The 13,489-nt window shown below is 37.2% G+C and overlaps 1 protein-coding gene across 11 annotated transcripts in view; it reads left to right on the top strand.

Moving 5' to 3' along the window:
• Khc-73 (Kinesin heavy chain 73) overlaps positions 1 to 11,607 on the top strand; it is a 559,564-nt gene extending 547,957 nt beyond the window's left edge. For 9 of the 11 annotated variants that reach the window (XM_067082029.1, XM_067082027.1, XM_067082025.1 and 6 more), the window contains 2 exons: positions 8,128 to 8,349; positions 10,438 to 10,743. In XM_067082029.1, the coding sequence (XP_066938130.1) occupies positions 8,128 to 8,349; positions 10,438 to 10,538 (323 nt within the window). In that variant the 3' untranslated portion in view covers positions 10,539 to 10,743. Of the gene's footprint in view, positions 1 to 8,127; positions 8,350 to 10,437 lie in introns of all 11 variants that reach the window. The other 2 variants (XM_067082031.1, XM_067082030.1) reach the window with 1 other exon arrangement.
• The last annotated feature ends 1,882 nt before the right edge of the window (positions 11,608 to 13,489 follow it).

The raw sequence follows: 13,489 nt of genomic DNA, 5'->3' as shown, positions 1-13,489 counted from the left end.
GCTGTCTCCCTTGTGAAGGGTAGCTGATGTAGCTGTTCAGTGCTGAGAGATCCATTTTAGGCCTCCATCCTCCCAATGCTTTCTCCAATATGAAAAGGCGGCTGTAGTGGCCAGCAGAGCAGTGGGTAGTAAAAAACCTAAAGGACAGCTAAAGACTCCCCAGACCCAATCCCCTTCCTTGGCAAGATATGTCAGGAAGGGGATTGGGTCTGGGGAGGAGGAAGGGGGCAATTGTCTTTGTAAGGGAGTCTTTATCTGTCCTTTAGGCTTTTTACTACCCACTGCTCGGCCCTGTTTCGGTGCCATGCTGTCCTATGATTTGAGAGGCAGCATCCACCTGTGGCAGCCAAGGGGAAGGGGAGCCAAGCTCTTGGGAGCTCCCTGCTTTTTTTTTTTTTTTTTTGCCCCTACCACTTCTTTTGGGCTGACTCAGAAAAGAGGTTTAAAAGGGCTGAAAGGTGTCGAGTCCATCGTAGAGGTACATGGAGCAGGGTCCTGTCTTGTCTTCATCTGTGGGGTCTTTTGTTGTGTGGATGGCATGGTAGCCTTGGCCTGAGCTGGAGTTCAGGAAATTGACAACCTACTCCCTTGGCTGGATTTGAAGGTGGCTGCTCAAGAGATGAGGGTGTCACATGAATTCTCCCTCTTAATAGCCACTGCTGTTTCCAGTTTCCTTGAGGGAAGTAGAAGCGAGAGTCCAGGATTGAGCCAGCTCTTATGAGATTATAAGCCTCTTTGCACTGGACCAAGAGTTTGGGAGCAACCCCCTAATCATCATGGTGGTTGTGCGCCTTGCCACATATATAGCCAAGATGTGATGTGGAGCACTGACAAAAAACTCTCTAGATTGTTTGACTCTGAGGAGTCAAAGTTAAGGCCGGGTTGAGTTGGAGGCACAAGTCATCAGGATCTTTGGGAATATAATACTGCTTTCCTGATCTGCTGGCTGTGAGGGAACTGGTTGATCCATAGATCAGTGAGCTCAAGGGGGCTGGGGCAAGGTAGGGAAGGTGAGTAGGGGAGGTGAGAACCTCCACCTGCTCAGCCACTGGTGGTACAGTACTCCCTGGGAGGTAGACACAGTAGGGAGGGAAGGGGGAAGGGGGGGAAGACTATACTGAGGCTTGCCCTGCTGTCAGACAAGGACTCTTAAAAAAATTGATAGAAAGGGCAAGTCCACATACCTTTCTTAGTTGTTGAAGGGATTTTAGTTGTTTCTACTTCCTAGTCTGGTGAGGGCTAAGTTGGTTTCAGAAGCTTCAGGTGGTCTTCTCAGAAGTGCTGTTGGGGGGTGTCCTGTCTTGTCTTCATCTGTGGGGTCTTTTGTTGTGTGCACGGCATGGTAGCCTTGGCCTGAGCTGGAGTTCAGGAAATTGACAACCTACTCCCTTGGCTGGATTTAAAGGTGGCTGCTCAAGAGATGAGGGTGTCACATGAATTCTCCCTCTTAATAGCCACTGCCTGTTTCCACTTAACTTAATGAAGTAGAAGCGAGAGTCCAGGATTGAGCCAGCTCTTATGAGATTATAAGCCTCCTTGCACTGGACCAAGAGTTTGGGAGCAACCCCCTAATCATCATGGTGGTTGTGTGCCTTTCCACATATCTACCCAAGATGTGATGTGGAGCACTGACAAAAAACTTTGTAGATTGTTTGACTCTGAGGAGTCAAAGTTAAGGCTGGGTTGAGTTGGAGGCACTAGTCGTCAGGATCTTTGGGAATGTAATACTGCTTTCCTGATCTGCTGGCTGTGAGGGAACTGGTTGATCCATAGATCAGTGAGCTCAAGGGGGCTGGGGCAAGGCAGGGGAGGTGAGAACCTCCACCTGCTCAGCCACTGGTGGTACAGTACTCCCTGGGAGGTAGACACAGTAGGGGGGGAGGGGGGAAGTGGGGAAGACTATACTAAGGCTTGCCCTCCTGCCAGACAAGGACTCTTAAAAACATTGATAGAGAGGGCAAGTCCACATACCTTTCTTAGTTGTTGAAGGGATTTTAGTTGTTTCTACTTCTTAGTCTGGTGAGGGCTAAGTTGGTGTCAGAAGTTTCAGGTGATCTTCTCAGAAGTGCTGTGGGGAATTGGTTGCAGGGGGAGTGAATGTTCTGGAAGGACTTGAAGTGCTGTGAGAAGGGGGAATGGGAATGGTTGCAGGGGGAGAGAATGTTGTGCAAGGAATTGGTATGGATTCTGTGCTAGATGGAGTCCTTCTTAGGCTTACTCCTCCTCTTCCCATGATGTTCCCATTGTGGAGAAGACCATTCAGTACACTCAGGGCAGTTGGAATCTCAAGCACTTTGCCCCTGCAAGAAAAGCACACTGAGTCTGAAGCTACCCACCAAAGGCAACATAAAACAACTAAAAGGTTGACCATGATGTTCGCAATGATATTGGTCTTGTCTGCATTTAGAATATATAATTCTCAAAAATACACAAAATCCACACAAAGAAAACATCCAGCACACAGAAAAGACAGAACACAAGAAACACATCTGAACTATATCATGGCCAGAAAGACAATGGGTACTGATGTATGGGTGAGAGTGGGCATCTGTACCTCATTCCCACCTGGGTACCACCCTCGTTTAGTCAGTACACAGCTGGTCCAGCACATGCACAGAAGAATACTCCATACATGAAAGGTGTATTGTTTAAATCCCTTAGGCAAAAATCTTAGTGTACACTTTTTATGCAAGTTTGCTACAATCAAAGGCACAGCTAACTGCAGCTAATGCAGCAAGTGTAACTACCACTTCCTGAACATAATCAAGTTGTCAGTAATGGGGATGGTATGTGCTTGTATCCTATGTCAAGGATGTTTCTCAATGAACACCCAGAGGAATTATAGTTGGTGTCCAGCCCTCAGAGCATTCTGAATAATGTATTCAGTAGGTATAGGTATGCTGACATGGACATCCAATAACTCCACATCTTCTTAGACAGTATTTATATTTGTCAGCACATTCTAATGAACAATACCAGCAGTAATGATTTCCATACTGTATAAGTCAATTCCTAAATACATTTTTAATTGCCAGATTCTTTTGGAGGCTTGCATGTCAAGAAGAATACCAGTATATCCAACCTTTATTCACAAGCAGTCATGACACCAATCTGGTTGCATCATCACTCATATTTCTGTCTTAAAGTTCACAATGATATGGTTTTGCTCTTCAAGGCCTGCTTATCTAGCTGTTTCTTGTTTGACCAAACATATCATTTAAAGGTGCCAGTTTTAAGGACTGGGGATAGATATATGAAATTTAAGCATATAGCCCAAGGACTGGAACCTTAAGGTCATTCAGTGCTGAATATCATGAAATGATGGTATGCTGCAGAAAACTTGTTATTGCTATCTGCTTGTAGATTTGTTTGGGAAGAGAGCATGGCCATTTCTTAGGTATGTTTGGTGTTCATCCTGTTCTCACAAGTTCATTCTGGTGCTGGAATGTACAGCTAGGAGAGCTGTTAATCAGCTCAGTGGTCTGGTTAAACTAAGGTATACTTAACGTATTTTAACCAGTCTATCTGATGTTTAATCAGCATGTTGTCTATTGTGTAGTGAATTCTGCCAAGTGGAATGCGTGTGTGTGTAATCTTAATAAAGTAGCAACAAAATACGTTTTACCACATTTGAAGGAACACAACACATGGGTGGGTGAAAATGTTACACAACACATATGGACCATTAAGATGTTCAGGCCTCCACCTTGTCTTTCTATGGTTAGGATAGCCTTATATGGTCTTAGGAGGTATAAATATTAATTAGGCATTATAATCCCATTTCTGCTTGTGGGCCAATATGTTACTCTCTTTCCTTCTTCAGTGCATTAATTGACCTTGTATCTTGTATGCTTTCATTTTCAAATACTGAGGTTTTGTGGATCAAAATTGTGCTTGTTGAAGTGAGATGTATTCACATAACCATGTTGCAGCTCCTGATGTCACACTTTAATATCTTGGCTCAGTATCATTCTGTCTCTCTTTCAGAATCTTGGTAACCTATCTTGGCATCATTTTCTTAATGCCATATTCTTGATGATGTCCACTCAGTTTTGTGCTGTCAGTTACATGTACTCGATATTTATTTTTTGACTTTATGCTCCAATGTTTTTCTCATTGTATTGGACCCCTGAGTAGGATGCATCTCCCATACCCAGACTTGGATAACCCCTCAGATGTGTCAGTTGCATGTACTCGATATTTATTTTTTGACTTCATGTTTCAATGTTTTTCTCATTGTTTTGGACCCCAAGTAGCATGCATCTCTCACACCCACACCAGGATAACTCCTCAGATGTGTATTCAAAGGTACCCATCACAGTGGCGTTGTCATCTAGCCTCATGGTGGTCAGTTCTAATAATCAAGGTCGAGAGATTTGAAAATTTAGCAAAATGCATTCCTAGGCCTCCATAAACAAATTTGAAGAATTTGTCAATTTTAATTTGAGCCAACTAACTTTGCCATTAAGGGCATGTCCAACTTCTTGAGTGCATCCTTGATGGTCTTTCTCTAGTGGTTCTTTCCAGTGTCCTCTTTGATACCTACTGTGGTGCTTTCTTTATCTTATTTTTCATCCATTGTCTTTGGGTTGGTTCTTAAACTTGCTATCCAACTTCAGCTTCACCCGGTTCCAATTTTTGCCTCTCATTTAAAAATAAATCTTTGATGTTTTTCCCTGGAGTTAGGAAATTAAGTGGTCTAGAGTAACTACATTACAATAATAATAATATAATTTGGCAGCAGACCCTCTTTTAAACAGGTTCTATTGAATATTATTGCTGCTTCAGCTTCATTTATTTTGTAGAAGACTTTTTCTATTTTCCTTATTGCGGACTTCTTTTCAGTGGAGGTGCGTGCTAACAGCTCGCCTATATTTGTCATTTCATGGGGAAAAGTCAAAATCTGGATTCTGCTTCTTTATATATTCTATACAGTTAGTTCTATACAATTGTTGCGCGGACGCGTTTCGACAGACTCTTCTGTCATTCTCCAGCGGGAGCTAGTAGAGGACTGGCAGATTGCATAGGTCCTTCTAAATTTATACACGGGCTTCAGCGGGGTCATGGATGGCGAATTCTGATTGGTTGCAGTCAGCGAACTTCAAGCCAAATTTCTGCGAAAGCTCGATCCTGACAGATCTTCGCAACCTGGGAATGTCATTCATTCCAGCGTTCCCATTGGCCTGCCGTTGCGTGATGTCATGCCGGCTGACATTATCGGTTGCGAAGATCTGTCAGGATCGAGCCGCCGCAGAAATTTGGCTTGAAGTTCGCTGACTGCAACCAATCAGAATTCGCCATCCATGACCCCCGCTGAAGCCCGTGTATAAATTTAGAAGGACCTATGCAATCTGCCAGTCCTCTACTAGCTCCCGCTGGAGAATGACAGAAGAGTCTGTCGAAACGCGTCACGCAACAATTGTATAGAACTAACTGTATAGAATATATAAAGAAGCAGAATCCAGATTTTGACTTTTCCCCCATGAAATGACAAATATAAGCGAGCTGTTAGCACGCACCTCCACTGAAGAGAAGTCCGCAATAAGGAAAATAGAAAAAGTCTTCTACAAAATAAATGCAGCTGAAGCAGCAATAATATTCAATAATAATAATAATAATATCTTCCTTAACCAGCTCATCATTGGCCAGGCTGTCTGACTACTTCACTGATGAGTACTGGTGATAATTGCTATATGGTTTACCAGCTCTCTTTCTCAGCTGGAAGTGGAGTCATTACTGTAAATAGAGGTTCATACTCAAGACAACATTTGTCCTGAATTTTGTGCCATGGCAACTGTTAGATTCAGTGCTGCTGCTTTCCCTTAGTCTCAAGATGAAAGCTCTAAAGGTAGAGTTCATGAAATAAAAATGTCTCTCTGCAGTTGTACTTGTCAATGCAGAACTTTAAGACTTTTCCTCAATGCTGAAACAAACTGCTAGCATATTAGCACCTTGATTTTTACATCTTTTGGGTATAGAAAACAGAATCTACCATTCCATAAAACATGAGCTAACTCAGCTCCCTCAGATTGTGAACTTTAAGTAACTGGAGCTCCTGTTGCACGTGGAAAATTTCTCCAACTCCAAAGCCAAAGAAATTGCTTGTTCTCTAGCAAGTGACCCTTCCCTGCTAGAATGAAATGTCCCTATTTATACTGCAGATCATGCTAGACCAGCCCTTAAATATAGGTCGGTATCCTTTCAAGATTGCTTTTTCAGCAAAATTTTCACCAAGTATGAGGGTCCTTTTTTAATAGAAACCAATAATTTATGGCTGTAATTTATCAATAAATAAATTATACTGTTTACTGTAATTTTGAATTACAGTATAGGTACAGGTACTGGGTACATTATCCTTGTATCTGCATAAGACTTCTGTAAAACAAAAAATAAAAAGACTTATCACTTAAGGCTCAACATATCAAGTGTTTTTGTTGTTAATCAACAGTTTACTAAATATAAAAATGCATCTTTTAAAAGTCAATATGAATGGTAGCACCAAGTAATGTATTACAGTGTTTACTCAAGAACTTGAAAACATGGTGGTAGGGAGCGCATCTTACAAGGGGCACTTATTGCATGTTCTGCTTGAGAAATACTAATTACAGCTGCAATTGCCAGCCACAAGGAAAGTTCAAGAATACTTAATTTTCATGGTGTAGATAAATTATCCTTGGTGTGATGAAATACAGGCTCTGAATAATTGAAATCCATAATTTTTTTCCTTGGCTTCATGCCCAAGAGGTCAAAAACAAAAGTACAATATTCTTTACAAAGATGCAGTAATTTGAAAGTCACATGCAAAGATGGAGAGATTATGCCATATACAGTAATTAAGGTTGTTTGGATGGTATTTAACAAAGTACCATGGAAAGCAATTAGATTAGATGGACATTATGATGGCAGAGTATGGGAAAGACTCATGAAGTTAATGATGTAACTTCTGAAGAATTGGAGATCAGTATAGCTAGGTGGAAGAAATAAAAGTAAAAATATAAAATTTTTGACAGAACTTAGGAAATTATTTCATTTATTTGAAGTACTATATGGTAGAAAGCAAGTTTCACAGAGATGGAAAGCAATTAAGAAAATACTAAAGCTTACAGACCTGGACTTTGGACCAGATAGTGATGTAAGTTGAACTTTAACTCTGCTTGAGATATAATTTGGTGTGCATCAAGAATCAGCCTTGAGCCCATTGCTGCTTATTATTAGTAATGGAGTTTATTAGACAGAATTACAACTGAATGCATTAAAAAAGACCCTTGGGAGCTGGTGTATGCATTTGATCCAGTTTCAAGAGCAGAATCTAAAGAATCTAAAGAAAGGTTGTAGAAATGTTCAAACAGAGGAAGAATGGAATGGAGGGAAGAGGGCTGAAAATCATTATAAGCAACACAAAGCACATGGTGACTGGAAAGAAAAGTAAAGAAAAAATACAATAGGAAAGTGACACGTGGATACTGTGGGGATGAATGCAAATACTGTTATCAAGTGTAGCAGATAGTGTACAGGTTTTCAAAATATACATGTTAAGAGATTTATTATGCAACAAGGGCAAAGACTTGTAGGAAGACAAGAAAATCATGATGACGGGAGACAGTAGAGGATTAATATGGATTTGAGGCAGAAAGGGTACAGGACAAAAGAAAGTGAAGAGAACTCAATCACACATCACACAATAAAGGGAAAATCTGATGTAATGACATTTATGATGTAACAAAATATCTGCTTCAAAATCAATCGGCCAGTTAACCATTACCAGCTGTTTAGTTTTCAGTTTCATGCCATTACCCTTATTTCATGTTGGTATAAGTGAAATTAAGAGGTTTTTAAATATTATGGATGCAGACGTAATGTACTGGACTCTCAAATATCATGCAGTGTTAGTCGTTGCACATTTATGTTTTTTTATTTTACCTGAATCTCAGGTGCATTGATAATCATTAATACCTTTTTTTTTTTTTTTTTAGTTGTACTGTCAGTTTTGTTTATATTACTGTACTGTATTTTGATTTGCCTTTTGCTTTACAGTATGTGTGTCCTACAAAGGATTATGTAAAGAATTTTTGCCAGTTACAGAATGTTTTAATAATATTGTGTAAACTGTGACATTATATATTACAGGTAAAAATGATGGATCTGTAAACGGAGTTCGATACTTTGCCTGCCGCCCTAAATGTGGCATGTTTGTTAAGCCAGAAAAATTGCTGTTAGATCGACGAGGGCGTGCAATGAGGACTGGCCGCAGTAATGGAAGTGGCCACAGTGGTCTTGGGGATATGAAACGTTCTCGGTCTACTGCAGAGAGGCTTAGTGATGTGGGCATTAGGAAGAGTACTAGTAAAAGTAATATAACTTAGTTTTGTATGATGTACATTATGATGAAGCATGTACTGTATTATTTTTCCTAGTTTCACAAGTAGTCAGATTTAGCATAGTTATTAAAAGCAGTTCACTATTATGTAAATACATAATGGAAAGGAAATCCATTGCAATATGACAGTTTATACTTCCAGACATACAAGAACTTTCGTATTTTAACAGTTGCATTTAATTGCATGTGTGAGGTCTTTTTTGCCCATAGATACCTAAATAAATTATGCACTTATATTACAGTGGATTTTTCCCGATCAGAAGTCTTGATGCAATTGTAAAGACATTATACAAAATATATGACTTATTTTACACAATTTATGTAATACTTTAGTAGTCCTCTCATGCAGTAGTTGACACATCACTACGTTCTATGGTAACATAATCTCCTTTCTTTGATTGTCATGTCAGTGCTTTTGTAGCTTATAGCAATGCCTGATATACTGTAATGTGCATGGTTATTTTTCTCATTATTTTGCAATTTGTTTTGAGTTAGCTTTTGAACTCAATGGCACTTTCCTTTTGATGTAGTGGAATAGCAATTTTTTTTAATATTTGCAAACTGCATGGTACCTGTTGTTGTTACCTGCATTGAGTTTATATTTGCAATTTATTGATATAACAACATTTATATTAATGGATATGGAGTATAGTAGTTTGCATAATTTAAATAATTTGAACATGATTACTTTAATTTTTAGTAATAAGCTTCCAGAAGCAAGGATGAACTGTGAGTGGCAATTTGAATTGTTTTCTATGAAAGCAAAGGTATTTAAATTCATAATGTTCAGTTTTTTCTCATGTTTAGTAGGCTTATGAATATCATAAAAGACCAGATTAATCAGTTTAAGTGAGAAAGTAATGCCAGATGCAACAAATAAAGGGAAATGTACAGGTAACAAAACTGAGTGAAGTGATGGATTGATTTATTGTTAATTTAAATAGGTGACAAAATTGTATTAACTTTAAGATATCCAAGGCCCCAAATTTTGGTTGAACACATTACATAGTAGAATAAGTATGACAGATACTCGAAAGTACTGTTCTCGATTTCACAAAAAGTGGTATGGATAAAAATGTCCTGAGGAGGTTCTATGGGAGAGTACTGTAAGTATTGTATTTTTATAAGATCAGTGGAACAAGGTATATTTTGTTTGTAAAGCTATAACTTCCAGTCCTCTTGGGAGAGCAGTAGGACTTTTTAACTGCTTATTTCATAAATGTAAGCTGTAATAAAAAACACTACCCTTTAAACTTAAGAGGGATTCAGGTCTTAATATAGCAACTTAAGTCATTAGTGAGAAATAGGATTGGAAGAGACTTGAAAGTTATAATTGTAATAGATAATGAATTGCCTGGATATTTGCTTTTAATACTGGGAAGAACTCTGTGGAAAATAATTAAAAATGTATGAAAACAAAATTGAACTAGGCAAAGACATTCTGAAAATTCATATTTTAGTGACAAAACTTATATCAAGAAGTCAATACGTGAAGATAATCATTTGTTAATCTATCACTACAGTTGAAATGACCTTACTAAAGAACTTGCATTTGCACCAGTTTATGCTTGTATTTATAATTTTCTTTTGAATGCAGTAGTGGCCGCTTGGCTTGCCAACAATTGGCAATAATTACTATTCATTTATAATTGGGATTCTTGTAGAATTATTTTACTATAAACTTTAATGTATCTATTACTATGTAGATCATCGTGGTTCTGTCTTTGTTCTCTGTCTTTCTCTCCCTTTTTAATAAAAATACCTGGGCACTGATTTGCAATAACAGTAAAACTAGTTGTACATTACTATAAACTGGTGTATATAACTGTTTTTGGTAAACCCCTTTAACAACAGCATTATTCTATTCTTGGAAGGAGTAAGATTAAAGCTAATATTGAGCAGCTAACTTAAATTGTAGTTGTTAGACAGCTCTGTTGAAAGATGTGGTACAGCTTTTAATTTTTTGTGGTGTTCTAGGGCAGTTTATGCTTTTTTCATGGGCTGTGGATTCTTTCCCTGCTATGGTTCTCTGTAGCTTGATTTCTTTTGTGTGTTCTCAGGTGAGGGCCTAAACAGCATGAGACGCTCCAAAAGCAGAGGTGAGGGTCTATCCTCTCTCTCCGACCGCTCAAAATCCACCACATCTCGTATTAGAAAGTAAAAGTGCAAGATTAAAAGTCATAAAATGTTTCTAGTTTTTAAGGCTGCTAAAAAAAAGGGTGCATTTTGTCAGCTACTTGTGTGCCAACAAAGAATACAGTACAGTCACAGGTACTTTATAACAGATATCACCTCTGCTTAATTCAAGTAAATACTGTTACTGCTAAGGAGACATTATGAGAATAAGATTTGACAAAAATATAAAACTGGCATATGCACAAGTATGAAAGCAGTCCTGCCCCTAACTTCCATCAAGTGTTACCCCGCGAATACGTCCCTGTTATCCCTCCATTGCGAGATCCTCATGTATGTTAGTATAGACGGTACTTAACCTGCTTCATTTTAAAACTCACTCTGTAACAGAACTTTAAGGTAGCAGTTTTCATTGTGAAATGAAACTCTTGATTTCCACCCTATAATCTTTAATTACAATACTCCAGTAATCTCTCTCTGTGCTGTAACATAGCAAAGGGATGAAACCCTTTGTCACTGAATAAAATTCAGAAATGCATATGAAAGAACATATTTTGTTTAACATTTTTTTGCAGCTCTGACAGTGAATGAGCTTTCTTCAAGCTATGCATTGTTTTACTTGTCACAGAAGTAAACTGTTGGTAATCATTTACTGTAAATAAATGCTCTTTTTTTCAAAAATTCTCATTAACAATAACCTGAGCATGAGTAGCAAGTGGCATTGAACTTCAATGCCACAAAAATTTAATTGAATAAAAAGTTCTTGTGGTTATCTGGAATTCATACAGTACGTTTGTCATTTTTGAGCCAATACATGTGCTGTGCTTCCATAACAATAGTTTAGCATTTGTATACATGAACTTTGCTTTTCTTACAGGAATAATTGGTTTATCCCAAGGTGTTTCATGAAAGCATCATGCAAAAAGTGTACAACAGTTTACAGCACAGAGGGAGACTGTTGGGACCAAACTCACATGTTGAATTAAGAAAACAGAATAATTTTGATAATTTGGTTGTTCATTTATGTGAAGTCTTATTCCTTTCACGTAACCCCCTTCTTGTGTGAATTGATTAATCCATTGTCCATTATAAATATTGTGTAATACTATCTCATACATTAAAAATGTGTATAGTTCAAGTGTGTACACATTTTCACTGGCAGCATAAATTGTACAATAGTGATATTTGCTTTCTGTGTTAGAATTGCTGAATAGACATAGCTTACGTGACTTATATAAGACTTGATTATTTCAACTTCATTATATATATATATGATGATTATATATATATGTTATTTATTTATTTGTGGAATAATCACTCAAAGTCATGTATTTTATTTAATTTGGTCTTAAGTTCCATATATTACTGATAGGTAATGTTTTGCCAGCTTGATTGTACATAAAAACAAACTATTTTCAGTCATTTTGTTGCCATATCTTAGTTGTACAGTTCATTTTTTGATCAGATATGTGATCATATTTATAAATATTAAAAATATATAAATATATATAATATATATACACACACTAGATATACTTTCTGTTTAAAAAGTGTATGTAAATTATGAGAATGTAAATGCGATTTTAGTACAGTAGTTTTATTGTTTTTATATAAAGCTGCTATACTGCTTGTATAGGAGTTTTCTTTCATTTTAGTCATAGCCAACATTTGAAATTTGCAAAGAATTGCAGACTTTTGTGTTTAAAGCTACCCATTTTCACTGTCCCCATGCTACTACCTTGATAGTAGTTCATTATTTATTTGTTGCACTGTTAAATAGGCTCACCTAACTTGCCAGTTGCAAGCTAGAGTTCAGCTAATCTGTCATAAGATAAAGCTATTTTATGTCAATATCCAGTTATTTGGGATTAGAATTTTTTCTTTTTTTATATATACATCCAGATAGTACCTCACCTCACAAGATTTTGAAAATTTCTTGCAGCGAAAATGACAAATTTCATTTGTACAGTATCAAATACCTGCTACATCTGTATAGTATAGAATAATTTTTACCAGTGACAAGAAACTAAGGAAGGTTTCTTATCTTTTAATGAAAATATTTTAATATTCCTGAAAATCATTAAGTTGGTAATATAAATTTTTCAGAATATGCTTTGTAATAAACAACAACCCCTCCATGATATAAGAGGAGACACGTCCATCTTCTAGTAAACTCTTCATTTTCTTCTCTTGTTTGCAGATGTGTTTGAAATGGTTGTGGGATAAATCATTGATTTTGATTATTGTTTATACTGAAAATTCAGGAAGTGTTGTTACATTATATAAATATATATTATCATTCAACATTAGTGAATTTATCCCATTACCCCTACGTAGTATTAAGATATCCTTTACACTACATTAGCTACTGTACTGATATACTACTTGAGACCCTTCATATTGGGTCTAGCATAGATTGTGTTGGTGTCCTTCACTTTCTGATTTCAACATATCTCATTCATATTTTTCTTCCGTTACATTTTATGTAGTTTTACCATGTAATTTCTTTTTAAACAAAATACATCAGAGGCGTTTTTTACTATAGTAAGGACATTTTGAATAGGCTTATGTCATACATACTGCATTGAGTCTTTGTCATAATTCTTTTGTGAATAGGTTGTCAGTCATTAAAGTGGTAGACGTATCCATTCCCTTATTAAAAAAAAACAAGTTTTTAATTTTAGTACTTGTAAATAACTATTTAGTAAATATTGTATGTATGGGAAATATTTCCATTTAAAAATCTATGTTACTGTGATAAAAATTTGCCCATGTATCAGGAGAAGTAGGAGGCCTACAGATGGCAAGAAGTATCATCCCTCTTGTCCAACCATCACAAATCCTTCCTGTATATTTTGTCACTCAAAGTGATCAGCTGGCAAATCCATGTGACAAGTTAACAGTTTCTTTTAAGGTTTCCCACTAATGTTACATCCATACTGTTCAAATAGAGGATTACAAAATGAGGATTACATTCGA

Source organism: Macrobrachium rosenbergii, chromosome 37, assembly GCF_040412425.1.
Source record: "Macrobrachium rosenbergii isolate ZJJX-2024 chromosome 37, ASM4041242v1, whole genome shotgun sequence".
In the NCBI taxonomy this organism is placed as follows: Eukaryota; Metazoa; Arthropoda; class Malacostraca; order Decapoda; family Palaemonidae; genus Macrobrachium; species Macrobrachium rosenbergii.
Note: the sequence above shows the minus strand (reverse complement) of the source record. Positions and strands in the feature narration are given on the sequence as shown.